Genomic DNA, 22942 nt, shown 5'->3' with positions numbered 1-22942 from the left:
AAAAATGTGTCCTTATTTTGGGATGAACAAGTTCTACGTCTTTTCTTGAATCACAAAATAGTTCGTTCCAAAACTATCATTATTTATTACTATGTCTACATCACAATGTTAAGGCAAACTTTGGCACACGATAAGGTGTTCTTTAAATTTTTTTATTGTTATCAATATGGTAACATATTTTGTTATTTTTTTTATATTGGCATGAAATAAATCAATCAATCAAATAAAAACTGTGTTTTTATTTATTATTTTAATAAAATGAGTATCTTAAGTAACAATAATATCAGGTATATACTAAATCCATATAAAAATACATTAAATACTAATGACATATCTTTCGATAGCTTTCATTTATTCTTTGTTATTGAATGAAAAAAACGAATTCCTAATTTATATAAAAGGATACGGAAATGATATATTTATTCAGAATTATTTTATGTATTAATTCAAATACCCGATAATTCCGCAAGCAATAGCTGGCCCAGAAGTGCCAGTGAGAGCACTGTCTTCCGTGCTCGCTCGGCCGTAATCATCTTCACTTTTCGATATGGCTATGGACCTCCCCACTACTGAGCGTGGGCCAACTAAAGAAATCAAGTGGTCCACGATTTTGACCTTTAGTGTTTCTCCTTCTTCCGCTTTAATGTTACCGAGGTCGCCGACGTGACGAATTTCATCGCGTGGTCCGCCGTGACGACCCTAAGGAAATAGTTCTTAAGTTAATTAGTGCTAGTAATAATTGTTATTAAATGTTCTAATTTTTTTCAGTCAAGGACTGCTCGAAATGTTTAATCCTACCGCCATTGAGCTCACGCTTCAAGACGAGATTTCTATCTCTACCTAACCTTAATTCCTCAATAAATAACGTCAGTGAAATCAAAACAATAATATAATAAAAATACTAAAAATATTTTAGCTAGTTTATTGGCAAAAGTAAAGTTTATAAAAATGTAATTCTGTCTGCTCGTTACCTCATTACGACAAAACTTACAATTATAAGTTACAGTGTAATTACAGGCACAAGGGACATAAAATCTTAGTTCCCAAGGTTGGTGGCGCATTTTTTTTTTTTTTATAGAATAGGAAGGCGGACGAGCATATGGGTCACCTGATGGTAAGTGGTCACCAACGCTCTTAGACATTAGCATTGTAAGAAATGTCAACCATCGCTTACATATCCAATGCGCCACCAACCTTGGGAACTAAGATTTTATGTCCCTTGTGCCTGTAATTACACTGGCTCACTCACCCTTCAAACCGGAACACAACAATATCAAGTATTGCTGTTTTGCGGTAGAATATCTGATGAGTGGGTGGTACCTACCCAGACGAGCTTGCACAAAGCCCTACCACCAGTAAGCGTTGGCTATGTAAGCGATGGTTGACATTTCTTACAATGCCAATGTCTAAGGGCGTTTGGTGACCACATACCATCAGGTGGCCCATATGATCGTCCGACTTCCTATTCTATATATAAAAAAAAACTACTGAACGGATCGTAATACATCCAGCTTTTGCATAAGGCTGCAAACCCCGGATCGGATTAAATCAAAAACACTTCTTCACAGGTTCGTATTTGAAAATTAGTAATTTTTTTCGCATTTGGTAAAACATGCACAAATACTATGAAGGATATTACTTACGTAGTAAGCTATGAAGTGTGGTCCGATTTCTTTGCAATTATCTTTTATGGAACCAGCTTGATGCACATGAAGTCCGTGCAGACCAGGAGAAAGTCCTGTCACGTTGCCTTCGATTGTAACAGGGCCGTTTGGTAAGATTTGGGTGAACACCAACTCGCCTCCTACTCCTGACTCTTCGTCGGCTTGTAATTGCGCAATAGCTCGCAAACCGGGTGTTGGTTGAGGACCCTGTGATAAGAGAAAGCAAAATTGTTATTCTATATACCTATAGTTAAATATGTAGTGGCAGGTTTTGGTAAATTAATGTTAGTTTTATGCACAGTCTGTGGTGTGGCAACAAAAAATTCGATTGAATCGACCAATCATAGCACAGCATTCGAAAAAGATAAAAAACAACGTATTTAAAAATAGAGTGTCTCGCGTGAGTTATTACTTGTGTTTAATGAAAAGATATATATTATTATATCTATTTCACAGTGTATTGCACGTTAGAATTACCCATATATTGTTTTATAGTATCGTAATTAATTACCACCAATAACTAAACACATTAGAATACAGTAATAGAAACCATTAATCGCTTGACATTATAATGAGATTTAATTAAGATAAAGATTTTATTACATCTAGATGTACTTACAATAGGCTAAACAACCAGTAGTGTTATTAAAATCACTTAGTTAATTATATAAGGCTGTAAGTAAAAGGAATTTAATCGTTAAGATTATAATTACTAACTATCAACATGGTCATCACGATTTAACGTGTATCATATGAATCCTTGACACGGCATTACATCTCAGGAAAGACATTACGCACACGCGATGTTAATCTTCACATTTACTAATAGTTATAAAATACATATTTTTATTAAAAAGGCTTTTTAATTAATTAGATTAAATTTAGATTCTACCTGGAAGAACCGATTTTTTTTAAACATTTTTTCAATGTAATTTGAAATGTATGAAAGACTACCACAGCCCACGGACACCCGAGGGCTTGCAGGTGCCGACCTTTAGGGATGAGTACGCCCTTTTTTTGAAGGTTCTATGTCATATCGGTTCGGAAATGTTCGCCGGCGAAAGCTGGTTCCACAGAGTGGTCGTGTGAGGCAAGAAATGCCTCACGATAGGTAGCATGCGCAAGCGATCTCGTGGCGCTCCTCGTTAAGACGGAAAGGGTAGCGCTGGTTTTTTGTGGGTATTCCGATGTTCGGGGCGCACTCGGCACCTTGGACACCAGCGAGCCCCACATACACCCTCATTGTTCCCGTGGGGGAAACGCGTAATGCGTTTCAGCGTTACAAAAAAGAAAAAAAAGGCAAGAAATGCCTTAAAAATCGCGCTGTTGTGGATTTCTAGACATTTTACCAATATTCTATTCTATTCTATTCAGATTACACATTTTCACCAATATTTTACTCTGTTTATCAACCAAAATTGTTTTTTTTGTTGGTTGATACTGAAAAGCTTAAGTGTCATCAGTAAAAAAAATGGTTGGTATAAAAACAATCGATACACATGTATTGAATCATATACCTATGTTTTCCTGAATTTTCCAATGGCTAATTCTCGGTGACAAATGCCATTCATTCGTTTACCTTCCTTATAGAAATAAGAAATTTAAGCATTGTATGCAGTAGAAGCAATGTCTATTTTTCATACTTATCGTAATAATTTATAAATATACAAAACACGTGTTACAGATCGTCGTGGGTTAGAAAGTGCGAACGATCTACATGAAGGTTTTTAAAAACTAGACATAAATAATTTCCTGAAACAAAACCACGGAGATAAGATTCTTATTAAAATCTAACTAATTAAGCCAACATTCTCGCAAATCATTGTATCGTGTGCAACAATAGTGCAAAAATGTTATAATTTATTTCAATGCCCTCGAACGTTGGAGTTCCTATTTACATTTATTTTAAACAATTGCCAGATACCACTTACACGCCACCGTTAAGTTGATGGTACTGTGATGATAACACAAAAGTTACAAATATGCAGTTTTAATTTAATGTTATGGAATATCAACGCATACCGGACAAAGATAGAAACATTTTTTTTTGACAGCGTTTTATGTATAATTTAGGTACTAGATGTTTTTTAACATAGATTACGTAATATAACGGTATCTATCTCGTTGTTCTAGTGATTTGATATAAGGTCGCAGCTCGAAATCTGAGATTTAAACCTAAGGTCGGGTCAATAATTTTTTTTGGGTTTTACTGTCGAAGATTCTCAATAACAGCTTGGAGTCCTGAAGTTGGAAGTTGGTATTTTCTCTTGCCTTGGAAAGCACGCAAAGCCGCCCTGCGCATGAACTCATTATGGTCGTGGTGAATTGCCGTCCCATCAGATTATGAGAGTGAGGAAATAGAGTGCATTTAGTTTGCGCATACACTTCTAAAATACACTGTTGGGTTTTTGGCCGCGGTGGCCAATGGGGGTCAGGATATTATTTACATATTAATACAGTAACAGTAACAGCCTGTGATTGTCCCACTGCTGGGCCAAGGACCTCCTCTCCCTTTTTGAGGAGAAGGTTTGGTGCTAATTAATACTAATCTTTAATATATAAAAGATTAAAAAATTTAAACAATAATTTTAGTTCTTTGAATATATGTAAAGCCTTAAATACAAAAATCCTTAATTAACACATTAATTGCATCACGGAAGTTCCAACACTCGAAACAGTTTTAATGGCGGAAGTTTTTATATCACGATTGTTTTTAGTACTGTATTCATGTTGCAAATTATAATTTACGGACTTTATAAATATTTAAGCGTCATTCAAAACGACAAAAATAATTGTTGTACTGTAAAAACAATGTGATTTTATATTTCCTAATTAATTTAAGGTGGTAGACGAGATGGGTCAGTGGTTATAACACGTGTATTTAACCAAAGATTTTCGTTTCGATGTATCACTGAGTTTTCATAATAATATGGTGGTAGGGCTTTGTGCAAGCTTGTCTGGGTAGGTACCACCCACTCATCAGATATTCTACCGCAAAACAGCAGTACTTGGTAGTGTTGTGTTCAAGTTTGAAGGGTGAGTGAGCCAGTGTAATTACAGGCACAAGGGACATAACGTCTTAGTTCCCAAAGTTGGTGGAGCATTGGTGATATAAGCGATGGTTAACATTTTTTACAATGCCAATGTCTAAGAGCGTTGGTGACGACTTATCATCAGCCCATATGCTCGTCCGCCTTCCTATTCTACAAAAAAAAAACATAAAATTCAATCTTGTGACATCTATAGTTTCAATTTAAAGCGGATGAAACTACGAAGCGGAGCTACTTATACAATTATAATGACTAAAATCTTCTCTGAAACGCGCTGCATCATCCAGTACGTAGGTTTTATGTTCCAGTATTTAGTCATTAAAAAAACATCTCCTTATTTATTAGTATTGGTTTTAAAAAGATGATACATTTGAATTTGTTATCTTTAAAGGTCCGTGGCATATGTATCTCGATTCTTTTGGATTTTCTGAAATTCTTCTATATTCTTGAATTTTGACCTATTTATATGAGGTGCCTGATCGGCATTTTTTTCATATGTGTGGTGCTCAATTTAGATTCACAGACACTTGAAATATTTTAAAAATTCATATGAATTGTATGTATATATGTACGTTATCTCATCACAAATTTCCACTTATCTATATTTATCCGCTATGTAAGTATATTATATTGGAATTCAAATAAAATCAAATTAAAAGGGGAAAACGGGGAGGTATCTTCGTACGAATATTAAAAGTACGAAGTCAGGAAAGCCGGCCTGTATAGATATGTGACGTCAGAGGGGGCCATTATCGTGTAGTTTTAATGGAATGGGCTTTTAAAGGCTTAATACTAAAATGAGTAAATCTACATAAGCTAGTCACGTTTAGGTAATTTAGTGAGCGCGATTTTTTTTTGTATTCAATTCGAATTGTAAAACATATGTTGGTACTTTATTGTTATATATTCATAAGTGTAATAACATCGATTTTGATTTATCCAGTTCGTTTTATATATTGATATTAAAAGTTAAGCTTTTATTTTAGTGGCTAGAACGCGTGAATATTAACCGTTGATCGTGGGTTCAACAAGCCCGGGTAAGCCCCACTGAATTTTCATGTGCTCAATTTGTGGTTATAATTCACCTCATACTTGACGGTGAAGGAAAACATCGTGAGGAAACATGCATGTGTCTAATTTCATTGAAATTCTGCCACATGGGTATTCTACCAACCATTGCATTGAAGCAGCGTGGTGGAATAAGCGCCAAACCTTCTCCTCAAAAGGGAGAGGAGGCCTTAGCCCAGCAGTGGGATATTAAGAGGCTGTTATTGTTGTATTGTAACAATTTCCATGATATTTATTTAAGTAACTATTTACTAACTAGCCTGCAGTAGATTGATTTTATAGGGCTTGTGCAAGCCTGTCTAAGTAGGTACCATCCACTTACCACATATTCTACCGCCGAACCGCAATTCTTTCTTAGTATTATAATGTTACGATTTGAAGGAACTGAGCCAATGTCACTACAGGCACAAGGGATGTCAAGTTTTAGTTCCCAAAGTCGGTGTTAATGTATATGAGGGTGATGACTAATAACCATCAGGTGGGCCATTTTTTAGTCTATCCATAAATCCAAACATTATGTGTATGTATGTATATACTTGCTAATATATATATGCATATATATATTAGCTAAAAATATATAAAGCTGATGTAAATAACTGTTAGATTAACTCAAAAATAATAGTTAGTATTATATATGTATGCTCTAATACTTACAACAGGAAATTCTATTTGTTTATCAGAACGCTCGCTTCCAAAAGGATAAGATGAGCCGAGTTCCTAGAAAAAAATGTGAATTAAAATTAACAAACAATAATTAATTGAAATATAAAACCTTCAACGATTCAGACATTCTTTTTTAAATATTAGTATATATATATATATATATATATATATATATATATATATATATATATATATATATATATATATATATTATATTAGTATATATATATAATCTTCAATAATATGAATCTGATTATAGTATTTTATTGAAATTGTAGTATTAGTGGAAAGACATTTAGACAAACACTAAGACGACGCCTGACGAGGTCATTTTCTTTTATAAATATTGAGTCAAGTGAAATAGCGGGTTTCAAAAGTTATATAGTTTTAAACAGGCACTTTGACATTTGAGGCCCCCCCCATTCAGAATTGGTTAGAGAAAAATTATATTATTTTGGGGGGTCCCGTCGGCTGAATGGACCCGTAGGCCTGTGCCTTAAAGGAGCTAAGATAGTGCTAAATCTGTGTCTGCTATATATTTTATAAATAAGTTCTGATTCCTCTGTCAGTAACATTAATATTTAAAATTAGAGTGTTTCCGCTTTGATCGTGATTTAAACATTATTATTATAAGCAAATGCAGTTATTGTTATTATAATGTAATACTTTTTATTAGGAGAAGATGAAATCAAACAAAAAACGGACGGATATGGCTAATGAACAGAAAAAAAACGTACAATGAACTCTTTCAAAGACTGACTTCATAATTTGACACATAACTATTACTATTATATTATATTCAACTGTTATATACAATATGAACCGCGTTAGTGGGAATGATATGTTAGAGATTGTTAGTTTTCATTTGTTCATAATGTTTTTAGTATATTTTTCTAAATTTCGATTTCGATATTTTATTTTTCACGCAGTGGAAACCTTCAGAAAGGTACCCCCTCCCATGGGGGGGGGAGTTATGTGTGATTATTAGGTTATGTGTGATTCTTACCCATTAAGACCACTGCTATATATATATGTATGTCAACCCTGGTAACGAGCAGTAGAGCTATTCTGTGAGAGCAAACTCGAAACTCACAGCAGAAAATGGTCGTGAAATGTCAGAGTTATATAAAATATTTATAACATTTCAAGAATACACGCGTCAAAATAGTAGGTCACCATAAGTTCCTTGCCCACATTTCACACACATTGGTGAGTAGTGAAGTAAGTTCTTACAGAATAGCACTGCAGGATTCGAACCCCTTACAACTAGCGGAGAAATATAAATAAATTAAAATAAAACCAATGAGAGGTCAACTTACATACAAATAAGGTTCCATGAACACTTCATATATGTTACTTTGATAATCTTCGATTGCCGGTATCGCTTTGATCAACAAGTTCCTGCCATATCCAGGATCGCCTTGGAAACTTTTTCCATTGATGACTGATACGAGCCACAACATCTGGCCGAAAAATAAATGCAACCTAAGATGCATATCGAAAAATAATATGAATTAACACGCGCGGTTTTTAAAAATGGAACAGATTGAATTCGGTAGGCGTCTTGGCTTTGCAAATGGCTGATCGTCAATGATTGTTGTACTGAGTAGAGGTGGTAGGAGATGTTTTTTCTTGTATATTTTAATGAATGTATATGAAGATGGTTTGTCATTATGTCTTCGTGAGCAGCCAAGGTCTCCTGATTGAGGAGCGTGACTTATTAAACGTTTAGATACGCCATTGTCGAACTGGAAGTTGGCAGTTAATTCGTGCATAAGTTAGAAAAATTGACGTTATATTAACTAGATAATTATTGTGTTAATTTGTTAAAAAATTACCCTTTAACCAATTTTTCTTCATTCTTCAATTGAACTTTATAGTATCAATATTATACATATGAAGTTTATTTATGTTGCTTTTGTCAAATAATTTTAAATCAAAGCATCAAAACTAATGGCTTATATATACATAAACTCTATAAGCTTTGGTTTGAGGATTAGTTAAACAATGCTGTCTTCTTCTTTTGAATGTCAAATCAGCGTTGCAGAAAGATAGAAAACATCAATCTTTTGAAGGTATCCATTACTTGAAATTTGAGTTCCTCGACCGGTTGAAATAATCAGTATTTCCATACAACTTAAGTACCTAATGTGTTATGTCTGATTCTTCCACTTCTATAATTCGATAATCTTAAATCAATAACATCTATATATCCAAGAAAAAGTAAGCGCTTTTAGAATATTTCCATTACACATTACTTTCTTAGAAGTACGAAACATTTATAGCTTCCATACTAACATCACTCAAATGAACTGCGTTTTTCTTCGATTCGAGAAACAACATTTAAGTGTCATTACAATTCATTTAATTATTATTCGTCTATAAATTTTGTTTATTTTACTAAAGCAAATCATAGACAACACCGAGATAAATATAAAGATAATCGATACCTGAACAAAAACTTGATTCATGTATAAGTATTCGCTATGGTTGTAATAATTAAATAATAGGTTGAATATATTATAAAAATAAAATTTGCTATTTTAAACAAATTAAAAAAGTAACGAATGCATGCATGGGGATAAGTACAATTTAACAATTAAAAAAAATGTAAAGTAATTACATTATTAAAATTTATTAAAAAAGAAATATCTTTGATTGGGATATACTACCCTAAAATAGCTTTGATCTCAGCATACTAGACCTAAAATGAAATTGATTATTAATCAATACAAAAAAAGTATTATATTTATATATGCAATGCGTAATCAACACAACAGAAAAACTGTACCTGCCTTCCAGTAATATAAAAAAAACATGAAATATTTACGATCATTTATAAAATAATAGGGCTCTGACATTACGATTTACATTACCTCTACAATAACTGTACTTCTAATGAGAAAATTAATTTGACTTTTAACACCAAAGAGTATCTATAACGCTAATGACGTATTACTTAATTTAATGTCATCTACAGTCAAAACAATTTCTTGACAACCTTATCATGTTTACGTCACATTACGTAATTAAAAAGAATTAGAGTCCTACTAAGACATAGCTGTAGAGTGTATGAAGAAAAAGTTATAGTTCAGTATTTAAAATGTAGGTATACGTAGCATGAATCGCGACTTCGTATACGATGATGATAGACCTACAGTCTGGTCGCGATTTGGTTCCACTTTGAACAAGTGGATGTGGGGAGCTCTTTGTTGTGGTGTTCCAGGTATTCCGTGCTATTTTTGTAGCTGCTGTGAGAAATTCGATGATAGAATGGATAGGGAAAGGCCAAGAGTTAATCGTAAGTTGCTTTTCACTCGTCTTAATAAACTCTGACTTAATAAAAATCACTTATTGATACTAGATAACAAATTATAGGGGATATGACAATGACAAAAACTTTTATGTAATTATATATGGTAACTGTTTGGTGGTAAATATTATTCCGCTTAAGGACACATATATATCTACTTCAATTTTATATCCAAAGTTCCGATAAAAATTTCGCTCATATTTAAAACGCCATTTTATCACTAATTCATAAGTAATAACATACCTACATTATTCAAGATATACACAAATATCATATCACTTCAATGTCAAAGCTGTTTATTGGAATAGGTTATAGCTGTAGGTATGACTAGACTGTGAATATATATTGTTTTCTTATTTGCTATTAAAAGCTTCATATATTGGTAGAAGGTACCGTAACAACCGAGCGCATTTCAAGACAACATCGTCCCCACGCACCTCGTGGTAGAAAATCTACGCCTGAAATGTTATCTGCCGTTCGATGTGCTCTAACGCAGTTGGAAGGTGAACCAGCTCCACCCTTAACAGCTTCTTCTAAAGGTGCACCGCGGACAACTGAACCAGGTTAACCGGTTAATATTCGATAGACATATTAGTGCCGCGAATTTAGAAATTATTACAATGAACCGAGCATTTCATAATATTATTTGACCCGATAAAATATAACTGTAGTGAATTATATAATTATATATATGATAAAATAGAACTGAATTATAAAGCAGCAAAGCAAAGTCAGTTGGTTAACCGAATTATTTAAGGTGATCTTAGACTTTATTTTTTTTAACCATTGTACTATAAAGTCTGTTCAATAGACATTGAAAGTCTAAGCAGTCTTAAGAAATTCCTTGGACCGTCAATATGATGCCAACCATGATTTGTTGTATCCCTTGTGCTCGTAATTACTCTGGTATCATTGTCCATCACAGCGGAACACTGTTTGTTAGAATTACTGATCAGTTTTTCATTCTAGCAAAATGCGTAAGCTACAACCTCTTTACAAATAATAATATAGTAATAATCAAATTTCCAGAATTCCGACATAAAAATCGTGGCCTATATAATTTATACCTGAATATGAATATGAATGTCTTTTTTCCATCTATTACTCTTTTTTTTAGATACGAGATTGTTCACTCAACACAAAGTCATGCCATATTTCGCTGTAAATGGCCCAGTGGACCTTAACTGAAGGCCTCTAACTTGTGTTTATATTTTATCCCGTGCGTGCGCTGAGATAAAACCCCGATTTGTGTCGGGTGACAATGCTTCTTTAGAGTCATTTTTCCAGCAGGGATTGGGACATTCAACAGGCTGGTACTTATAAAAAAAAGTTTTGCTTATAAATTATTTGTATTCTAATTTCTTAAGATATTGGGAATTGCTAGAATAGTATTGGGTTTAGAGCATTAGAAGTCTAGTCGGTTAGGTTTGCAAGCTGCTGTGGTCGAAACTCTGTTAGGTAATGAAAGTATTGAACCAGGCCCGGACTCAGAACAATGTTATTATTGCCCTTATCCACTTTGACATTCGAAACGGTTATAGTAAAATTATATTATTTTTGGCTCGGTGAGTTCCCTCGACTGACGGGGCCCCTAGCCCGGTGCCTTGTAGGCCTAGGCATAATTCCAGGGCTGTATTGAACATAAATAACCTTAGGTAAAGTTTTGTTTTCAAACAATAAATAAATACATATATTATTTTCTAACAGTATTAAGATTTAAGATTTCGCGTTTATTATAAACAAGTTTTTCTGATCACAGAAGTTTTTGTGTCATTAATTATACAGTGCTTATAACGATATAAATGAGATGTAATTAGGTTAATTGTTATTGTATAATGTTTTGTTTTAGTCAAATTAAATTTAATTGCTTTAAATGTATATATATATACATATATATACAATAAGAATATATATATATATATATATATATTCTTTATTATTAATTTGAATTATCAATAAAACGATATTTGTAATACAAAATAAATTGATTTTCTTCATCATTGGTATCATAATATTTTATATTCATAAATATAACATGTGATATACAATATATAAATGGGATTGGCAAATCCCTAGGAGGGTATAATATACACATTTTTATGAACAACGATTCAGTTTAGCCTTCACAATCCTTGTTAGCTACCTAAAAATCTAAATATATTTTATTCAAGGAGGCTTCTTCTGTCATTTGAACTGAATCGCCATTTTACAGTTGTTTGAATGTACAAACCTGGCTCTGAAAGGAGATTCTACCATAAAAAACCGCCATTACAGTAGTTAATAGTTACTCTTTTTACCATTTCAATTACAAATTAATTTCCGTCGAGTACAATTAAAGTTATTTATCTCGCCTGAATGCACCTTATAACAAATTGATTACAAAACATATATTTTTCTATATTTATCGAATGAAATATTAATAAATATTTATGCTATGAATATTAATTTAAATATATTTTTCCTTAGCGTTTCGAAATAAACTATTTAAATTCTTTAGATTTATAATCTTTACTGAACAGAAATATAAATAATTATAGCATATGATCTGCTTCGGGCAACCCTTGATACACGTACCCAATTGAATTAATAAATAGGTTACTGGTTAATGAGACAACAATAAAAAAAATAACAATCATAACATTGAATCAGTGTAAATTAATAATACAACATTAAAGAAACCTACAACAAAATTTGTGGACGTTCATAATTATAATCTAACTATAAAAGGTTAATTAGTACTGATGGGGAAATCTCCCTTGGTAAAACCTTGGGTGGGATTCCACCGACCGCTAAAAATAAAATTTAGTTTTGTAAATGCCGAATATCAGTTACTATTGTACGAGTTGTGTTTGTAATGAAACCAGACCCGAATTGTTACTATTTCGCAATCACTCAACCATTAACTTTGAAATTTCTAAATGTTAGGGAGCTACTTTGCTTATTACTGAATTTTCACATATATTTTATTCCGCTACCGCCGCCGCGCGGTTAAGAAGTTTCTGATCTGAAGATGGCGCGAAACATCTCGTCGTTGATTGGTCAAGCGATATCCCAGTGATAAGGGAGGAGGAAAATAAATATATACATTTTGTTATAAGTTCGAAAGAGTTAATGCGTATTCTTTCTAATTATTAATTGTTGCATGTATTAAAAATTAAACAAGTTCATATAATGAATCGAATGAACGATTATTTATCACAATATTAATTTTAATGTTAAATAGATTTACCTTTTTTAATATTATAGCAAAGTTACAAACCTGAGAGTGAGAATTTATTCAATTATCTTAAAAGATTTTAGTCAATTAAATTATGATGATTATACATAAAAATATAATTGATTGTTAATTAGTTTTATTGTTAGCTTTGATAGCTGGAAGATGTTATATATACCTACATAGGTTATTTTCTGTACCCTCGATAAGTGACAACTTTTACATAATTTCATGATAATCGTTTGAGTTAAGACGTGGAAGCATAACAAACAAACAACACACACTTTGGAATTTATAATTAAGGAATTATTTTGTAATTCAAAAGTATCTATAAATCATATTAAATTGTGTATGTAATTTTAAACGATAAAAAATGTAGTCAGATTCCTATAGTGACCTCTAAAAAGCAGGCAACCTCTTAAGTTGTTCCACTTTAACGAGTAACAATTTGTCATGATGTTGAAGGTTTCTTATCAAAGGTATCGTGTGTGTCAGTAAGACACGCGCGTTCAGACTCGATCATCTAGCAATATTTATTTATTTATTATATTTAGTAAACGTGCCATTTCTAAATTTTTTATCTTGTGTTTTTTAAATAATAGAAATTAGCAATATAAGATAATATTAAGTGTGTGTTATTTAGGTGTGTTATTAACATTTTATTTATATTTATTTGTTTAATCTTCAAAGGTAAGTGAAATGACAGTATACTTTATAATTTTTTTAATTTTTAATAAATTGTTTAAAAATTTATTTAAATTACTATTAACTAATTAAGTTTTGTTTTATATAGTTATTTGAATTGATTGAAAGTTTGGCGTTTAAATGACGATGACGTAGAGATTAATGACGAACCGGTTGGCGTGGTTGGTGGATGCTTGCCTTTCACGCCGAAGGTTGTGGGTTCGATTCCCCACCCAGGACAGATATTTGTGTGCATGAACGTGTCTGTGTGTGTGTGTATGAACGTGTCTGAACGTTGTCCTGAGTCTGGATGTCATTATCTATATAAGTATGTATTTACAAAATAAAAGTAGTATATGTAGTATATCAGTTGTCTGGTTTCCATAGTACAAGCTCTCAAATTAAGCTCGTATAATTTGGGATCAGATGGCCGTATGTGAAAAAATGTCCCAGGATATTATTATTATTATAATGAATAAATTAAAATAAAATACGCGCGGTACCTGTTCATTGTTAAGTCGAGGTTGTTTTGTACGTGCTTAGTACTTTGTGGTCTGTCATACATAGTTACGAAATATATTATATGTACTTGTTTTCTTAGTCTCGAATATATAATAATAGAATGACGTTATTTATGTTTCATGATAAAATATTTCGTTTTATTTAAATTAAAATAAATTGAACTTAATATGAATAAGATTGTATATATAAATGGACTTTTTGGCGTAAAATATTAGTAATACAGTCAGTAAATTGATAGTTGGGCAAAGACCTCTTGATGAGGCTTGGAGTTTATTCCACGACGCTAAAATGCGGGTTAGTGGTACAAAGTAAATTTGATACATGTAGTATTCTTTTCCGCCGAGCACGTGACGAATCATAAACATGAAAACTCAACCGCGTATTAATTTTAAATATACCCGGTTTAAATTTGCAACTTTCGGTTCAGTCAGTAAATTCAAGCCAATGATATCTCTCGTCGCTATATATTTGTATCTTAAGTTTATGTATTGTATTGTCGTCAGCACCAATTGCGTGCAAAATTTTAAATTCATCAAGTGAAAATGGCGAAAATTCAATTGCAAGAATTTGACTGTGACAGTAATAGATGGTTAAATAAAAGCCTTTCAAAATTTTGGTTTATGTCATTATAATAAATTGATTTTTTTTAAAAAGGTAAGTTTTCATTTTATTTTATTCGAGATATTTTATGTAATTAAATATAGTTTGAAATATATTTGCAATTTTTTTTTTTAATAATATAAGAACACTAATATATTTTTGAAAAGTAAAATTGTTGGATATATTTTTATCTAAACAGAAGGTAAATCCTAACTTGTTTGACTTTTTTTGATATAAATTCAAAATTGATTGAATTAATCAACTCTAGAGGGTACTGAATATATCCATGTTAGTTTATAAATAAATACAGGCTTTGGTTGATGTAATGATGTAATGATGTAACAGCCTGTGAATGTCCCACTGCTGGGCTAAAGGCCTCCTCTCCTCTTTTTGAGGAGAAGAGGCCTTTAGCCCAGCAGTGGGACATTCACAGGCTGTTACATTTATTTTATTTAGGCTTTGGTTGACAAAGCCTAAATAAAATAAATTGTTTTTTTTTTTTAATAAGTAACAATTTAATTTAATAGTTAAAAGCCTTTTGACTTTTCGAACTGTGACGCTCTTCGCCTGCGTCTGTCCCAATTCTTCATTGCATAAATTTATATAACTGCAATTTTTGTAACTCATCCATTTATATTGTATGGTTCAATAAAATTAATATAAATTTTTAATAATATAATGGAGCAGGCATTATTTTCTCCTATAAGAATAATATTTTTATTTGTTTATACTAACGCCTACATTGCAAAATAGCAAATCCGAATTCTCACCAATTGTCATTATTTTATTCAAAGGGTATATTAACCGATAACTTCGTGGAGCAATAGACAAAACCAATACAACTTACTAGGGATAATAATTATTGAAGCTCTTTCAAACTAAAGCTTTAGTAATTATTACATATTAAGTAGGTGCATTAAGTACATTTAACATTTGAAATGTAAACGATAATAAGTATGCAATATAAAAATCGCCATGACAGTTTTTATTTGTCCACAATTTTCTATGCAAAAATACTTAAGATTTTGTTGTTGCTGTTGGTCCAAATGGCCTCGACAGCGTCACCGGTATTTTGAAGTTTGGTTCGTGATCGCTTTGGAACTAGGGAAGCAATATTACTTACACTAGTGTATGGGTGTGTGTTTGTAAAAATTAGACCATAATGATTATTGAATATTTGACGAAAACTTTGCATTTCCATCTTAAACTTTGAACTTCTATCAAATGCTCAAAAGCAACAGTAAAAGCAGATCGTGTCAAGTCTAGTATTTCGGTTGTCAAGATTCTTTTAATTTGAACATGATTGCAATTGATTGTGTCATTGATTGATAGCGCTGAAACCTGTTATTCATATTAGAAAATGGTTTTCACTCAGTCGATAACACATGTTATAATGGACTTCGAATGACATATCTAGTACGCGTCCAATTAGAACAGGTATTGAACATTTCATATCAGGCTGAATTAATGAAACAGTCAGTTAGCCATATAGTCGTTATGCTATTGAACTTTCAAAGCAAGTAGATCAAGGTGTTCAACTAGCTTAAAACATTTTCACAATATATAATTGGTAGCAAATATTTCTTGCAATGTAACTAATGTTCTTATTTAATGAAGATCAACTTGCCATTGGGTAGATTTTAATTAACGTAAATATTAAACCTGTTCTTGTATTTCTTATAGCTGGAATAAATGTTTAGTGAAGGTCAGTCTGTTTGATATATATTATGGTAGTTGAAAGACTTTACAAAATCTGTTTTAAATGGAGTTTGTGAAATTAGTTGTTTGCAAAAGTAAAAGAAAATGAGGAGATGGTTTTGACTTATCCACCGCGCAGTTCCAATGCGGGTTAGTGGATTCGCATGTGGCAGAATTTTAACTGACGCATGCTGATGTTTCAATTCACCACAGGGCCGTCTCGGCAAAAATAAAGTTCATTGTGAGATGTTATTATACGAGTGTTACTTGAACATACGGAACTCTTGGTGCAGGATAAAGGTTGCCCTATTTGCATACATGGTTGACGAATGTCACTTTACGGGAGTATAAACTTTTCATAGTGCAAATTAATATTATTAAAGGTCAATCACCGTAAGATGGGCCGCCATATGTAAGTCCATCTTTCTGCTGTAAATTAAATAAAACATTAAATCTTGCGGAACCTTTTAAGTAGGTTTAAATATATTCCACACAGTTATGATATATCATATAAACCAATGAATGCTCGTTCTAAGTCACTTCAGACGTGTTGCTTAGTCAAATCAAAATATTTTAATTCATCATCAAGCGCTACCACCGGTTCAGAATACAGATTCTACCGAAGCAGATTTGGGTATTAATCGGTTATTAATTTACGGAATCTACCAAAAAAAAAATTACTAAAATCCTAAACCAAAATGAAAGGTACATATTAATTAGCATCAAAATAGTTATTTAAATGATAAATGAATCACTATTTAACACAAGCTTAATAGTATTCATTCAAACTACCTAATAAATTCCATTAAACTCCATGAACAGTTCAGAACTTGGATACCAAAGATCATGACTGCATGATTAAGGAACACACCTGAATTGGTGCTATAATTTAATGTATAAGAAATGCAACTAACAGTAATAAAACAACTTAAAATTAGCGGTTATTAAAATACATTACTAAATTTGAATATTATCTAATATATCATTGTTTTTTTAATGACTTTAAATTAAACTTAATATATAAACTGCAGTTTTGGAATATATATTTATATGGATTACTTTAGCGTTTTAACTTTATTACTTTAACGTATTTAATTTGATAAATAACTAATATCTATACAAATAATCCCTCATTTAAGCTTAGAAGGGTTTAATTTCATGAAACGCTGTACTAAATATATTTAAATTTTAGTTGTCTTCTTCTCCGCTTCGTCTCCAATTTCCCCCTTTTGATGATAAATTTTTTAAACGCTTTTACGGATGTTTTTAGGTATAAATAATTATAACGATTGAAAATCATGTACACTTAAAATGTTATTTAAATTCTGGCAACATTAACCAACAGAATATTTGACGACATTCAAAAAATATTAAATGAATACCCTTTTTCATACGAATTATTGTTTGTTATTGTGTCGTATTCATGTTTGGGTAACAAAATTAATACATAAGACGAGAAAATTTCTTCTAAAGTGTCGAAAATGTACACGGTGGGCCCAGAATGAGTTTTCCCCTTTAATTTTATTTAAGTAACATAGGTAGTAAGGTAATTTAATTTTTGGAAAATTTACCAAGTTTCTCGCGGTTTTAAAGTAAGTAAAGTAACATCCTGTAAATGTCGCACTGCTGGGCTAAGGCCTCCTCTCCCTATTTGAGGAGAAGGTTTGGAGCTTATTCCACCACGCTGCTCCAATACGGGTTGGTGGAATACACATGTGGCAGAATTTCGATGAAATTAGACACATGCAGGTTTACTCACGATGTTTTCCTTCACCGAAAAGCACGAGATGAATTATAAACAGAAATTAAGTACATGAAAATTCAGAGATTTGCTTGCCCGGGTTTGAACCCACGATCATCAGTTAAGATTCACGCGTTCTTACCACTGGGCCATCTCGACTTATTTTTATCACGCGGTTTTAGGTGATAGATTATTCAAGATTATCTTGTAAAATGACGATGTAAAAATACTTGCAACAGTCTATTTGAATAAAGTACATTTATGCTTATTTTGAGGAAACCTGCTTGTGTCTAATTTCATTGAAATTATGCCACACCTGTATTATACCAACCCGCATTGAAGCAGCGTGGTGGAATAAGCTCCAAACCTTGTCCTCAAAAAGGGAGAGGGGGCTTAGTCTAGTGGGACATTAACAGGCTGTTACTGTACTGTAATTTTATAATTAAACTAAATTAAATTAAAAATGCATTTTATTTAAATTAAAAAAAATTGCCCATAAAGACAATTGCAAACGACGTTGCTATGCTCTGATCTTTCTGAAATATTTAGCAACATGTTGTTTTACCTTATGTATTTATTACCCCTTTTTTATTTTATATGTCATTTATTTTTTGACAACAGCTCTTTCGTACCTGCAAATATAAAAAGCTACTATTAAAACTTAGATTCGGAAAAACCCGGTATTTTAAGAATTATTAGTGACATAATTTGCAATATACTTAAACTAATTTACGAGTATTTTAACATTATCAAAATTTATGAATTATAATTGAGTATTGTTGGTAACACCGGAGAGTTTTGATGAAAGACCCTTAATAGTAAAAAAAATCCCAAGTTTTAGAAGTATATTATATTAGTGATTGACGTCATTGCTTAAATAATATATTACACACGATAGAGGAGATAGTGTCAGCATCAATTGATACATTATGAACTTATTAAAGTTGTTATTTGTTAAACAATTTTTTTTTATTTTAATAATACATATGCACATCACATATCCCTATCAAATTCGAGAAGCTTCTACGAGTTAACGATTCGAATTATCTAATTAATTCCGCTTCGATGGTTAGATTGACAATCAGGATAACACTATTTCCTCCTTGATTTGGCGTCGTCGATTGATAAGTAACAATTTTAATTCTACCTTGATAATTTAATGAACTGCCTTATTTATTATTCAATTATTATTAGAATGGAAAAAAAACACATACAATGCCTAGTTTTATAATCTGTGCGTAATTTTTTGTTACATACACAGACTAATTTGTCATAGTTAATATGTACGCACTATACATTCCTCAGAGTTTATTAATGTCATTATGTTTATAATTTATTTGTGTCAATGAACACAGAACATTCTGCCAATGTCACGTATTTTATAAAGATCTACACAAATAAGGTTAACTAGGTTTTTTTTTCTTTAATTAGAGTTTTCGACCCAGTTTTACCCGCTTGTTAGGAGAGGGAGGATGCAGGTGTTAGTTATTTAACTTTATTATTCATTAGGGTTCAATCTGGCTTCGTACCAAATTTCATAAAATTTGGTTCAGAGGCTTAGCCGTGAAAGCGTAACAGATAGACAGAGTTTATTTCGCATTACATTAGTATAGATGTTGTCAGATAAGACATATAAAGGGAGATAAAATATAATCGAAAAATAGATTTAATAGTACCATTGGAATTTCCAAGTACTTAAACATTTTATTAAATGGTATCGACTTGTAACTTGCCTTTATGAATCTTTTTTATATATAACTGTTTTTGTATGTGTGTCTGTCACTAATTAAACTCCTAAACGGCCTCACCGATTTTGATGATTGTTTTTGTTTGTGTTAAAGTGGGTGAAGGTGGGCTCTGGATGGTTTACGATCGGGTTACATGACTTTTTTACAAATCAATGTTGACTGAAAGCAATAAAACAAAGCACCGCTAAATAACTAGGCTTAAAAAATATCGTTTATAAGTAAGGCCGTTATAATAATAATAATAATAATAATGGTTAGCATTATACTCAATGTGGTATAAAAATTTAATTATTTTTATAAGTGTAGGCTTAGAGTGACTTTGAAAATGTCATTTATAACTAATTTAGGGCATATCAGAACTTCAAATGTCGGACTTACAAGAAAGTATTCTTCATCGGGATTTACATTACATATACGTACAATGAAATAGTTTAAAAAAGGTATGGTCACCCTTAAAACCGCCACCATAAACATTTGTTTTTTAATACTCGTCCTGCGAAAAGAGAAAATGTTATATAATTTAAATGAAATGCATTATGCTTGAAAGCCAAGTGATACTGCTCTTACACGACTAGAAAAACAATAAGTTAGTTTTATATTTTTAATTTTATACATACTTCTGTTGCACATATCGCACACACGATTCACGAAGTCAAGGTGCCTATTTCAATATCATTGCCAATGTCAATCAAATGATATTAAATACGGCTTATCGAACTGGTGATACATTTTATATAAAAATATTTTAAATAAGCGGTTTTGTTAAATTAATTTGTTTATTGTTTCATAATTTCTTATGATTATTAGAATATATGCTTAAGATTTTTTAATCAAGAGTCGTTGGATTTATTTTTAAATTAACAAATATTACTGGTATCGTTATTAGGTGGTTTTATCATAGGTTAATATTTACGTGTTAATAATTAATACTTTCATAAGTTTTTAAAAAGCATTATATAAATTAGAAAAAAAAGAATAATCCTACGTCTGGGCAAAAAAGTCAAGGCCTTATTACTTTTTTTTGTATGTCCACTGCAATAGTTTTTTATTTTAGCATTTTAGTTGCTGTTTGCAATAAGAAATACACCAACATAAACACAACATTGAACATTATTTTTTATTGACAGCCTAATTAAGGTAATTAAAAATCTCTTGTTAGGCTAGTTTGATAAGCGAAACCATACTTAAATCGATTCAGTTACATTCCAAGCCGGTAGATTTCGATTAACCAAACTCTTGTATAATGATTCATAAGTGTTTTAAAAGCTTTATGCTTATAAAGTTTATTTTTATAATATCGAATTCTTCTCTAACTTTTTTACACCACGGTAACTTGTTTACTTTCTCAATGATACGAATAAACAATCTTGTAATGACATATTGAAAATGATTACGATATTATATTGCGCTGTGAACTAATTTTTACTAAGTAGCTATACACATGGTGAGCAAACAATAGGATTACACGTGCATGTAAAACTACAATAGAACTGCGCAAACAATTAAGTTACGTCTCAATAAGTATAACGTGCTTGTTCTTAAGGAAATGTCTATCATAATTAAATAGACACCTCCAAGTTTAATTGGAAGAATTATCAATAGGTAGTCAAGTATCTATGGGTGTCAAGAAGAGATTTTCAGGAAAAACTTTTTGCAGTTTTTGAGTGTGGTCCACTCAACGACGAAATTCTACATTAAGTTAGCAAAAACATTTACATAAGAAACAGTAGGCATCGCTAATGAACCTCCTCTCCAGTTTAATCGCAAATAATAATACAATGTCTTAAAGATTTCATTTAAATAGTTAGGTACTATAATAAAAAGGTACAAGGGATCTAATATTTCAGACCTTAAGTTTGGGGGTACCGTGTAAGAAATGATTTTACTACATGATTTAACAACGACAGTGTCTTTTGGCGCAGGAGGCCAAAAATCATTAAGACATTATTATTAAAAATATATACATATTTAAAAAATAACAAAAATCCGATATTTTTAAATGAAGAGGGAAAGTTCTGGAGTTTAATTGGTTCTGACTGGACTGATTCAACATGAGATCTCCGAAACTTTATGTCTGATTGTGATTAAATTTAGCAGCTAACTTTCTCGACGTAGATGAACTAAGAACGAATTTTATTTAAATCCTCTCCACAATATCTTTTCTTCTTTCTTCCAGTGCGAAACCGGAATAGCTAGTAATGATATAAGTATGAACAGTAACAATATATGAGAATTGTCTTTTTCGATGCTGTATCGCTACTCATATACATCGTTTGGATGCTGCAGGGACCTTTGCTTTTCTATTCACTCCTCCCGACTCCAACAAGCACTGGGTTAAATATAGGGGCTTTTATAGATTGAACACTTTTATCGATGTTGTTGTTGAAGCTGAGATGGCCCAGTGGTAAGAACTCGTGAATCTTAACCGATGATCGTGGGTTCAAACCCGGGCAAGCACCACTGAATTTTCATGTGCCTAATTTGTGATTATAACTCATCTCGTGCTATACGGTGAAGGAAAACATCGCGAGGAAATCTGCATGTGTCTAATTTCACTGAAATTCTGCCACATGTGTATTCCACCTACCCGCATTGAAGCAGCGTGGTGCAATAAGCTCCATACCTTCTCCTCAAAAAAGGAGGCCTTAGCCCAGCAGTGGGACAATCACAGGCTGTTACTTTATCGATCTCGTTTAAAATAATATCTATTTTATTTAATTAAATAACGATCATATATATATTTTGTAAACAATTTTACTTAAGAATACAATGTGTGTCCTTATAAAGATAGAGTTGATTTACTTATATTAAAAAATATTTAAATAATATTTACCTACATTGCATTGAATTGCATTAATATATACAAAAAGAAACGAACAAATTAAAGTGTAATAAAGATTCGACCAGTTCAAGATATATATTTCCTCTACGTTTTAAAACTCTGTTTTGACTAAATAAATTGCTTCATACTGGAAAT

General features: G+C 31.8%; 1 protein-coding gene across 1 annotated transcript; it reads right to left on the bottom strand.

The window, feature by feature from the left end:
- Nucleotides 1-229: 229 nt before the first annotated feature.
- Nucleotides 230-8020, bottom strand: LOC126770081 (superoxide dismutase [Cu-Zn]-like). The gene is made up of 4 exons (XM_050489237.1): nt 7765-8020; nt 6437-6499; nt 1644-1871; nt 230-699 (listed from the first exon to the last, which is right to left on the bottom strand). The coding sequence occupies exons 1-4, from the start codon at nt 7939-7941 to the stop codon at nt 442-444; spliced, it is 726 nt and encodes a 241-aa protein (XP_050345194.1). The 5' UTR covers nt 7942-8020; the 3' UTR covers nt 230-441.
- Between the last annotated feature and the right edge of the window lie 14922 nt (nt 8021-22942).

Source organism: Nymphalis io, chromosome 8 (assembly GCF_905147045.1).
Source record: "Nymphalis io chromosome 8, ilAglIoxx1.1, whole genome shotgun sequence".
Classification (NCBI taxonomy): domain Eukaryota; kingdom Metazoa; phylum Arthropoda; class Insecta; order Lepidoptera; family Nymphalidae; genus Nymphalis; species Nymphalis io.
This window is presented reverse-complemented; position numbering and strand designations above follow the sequence as displayed.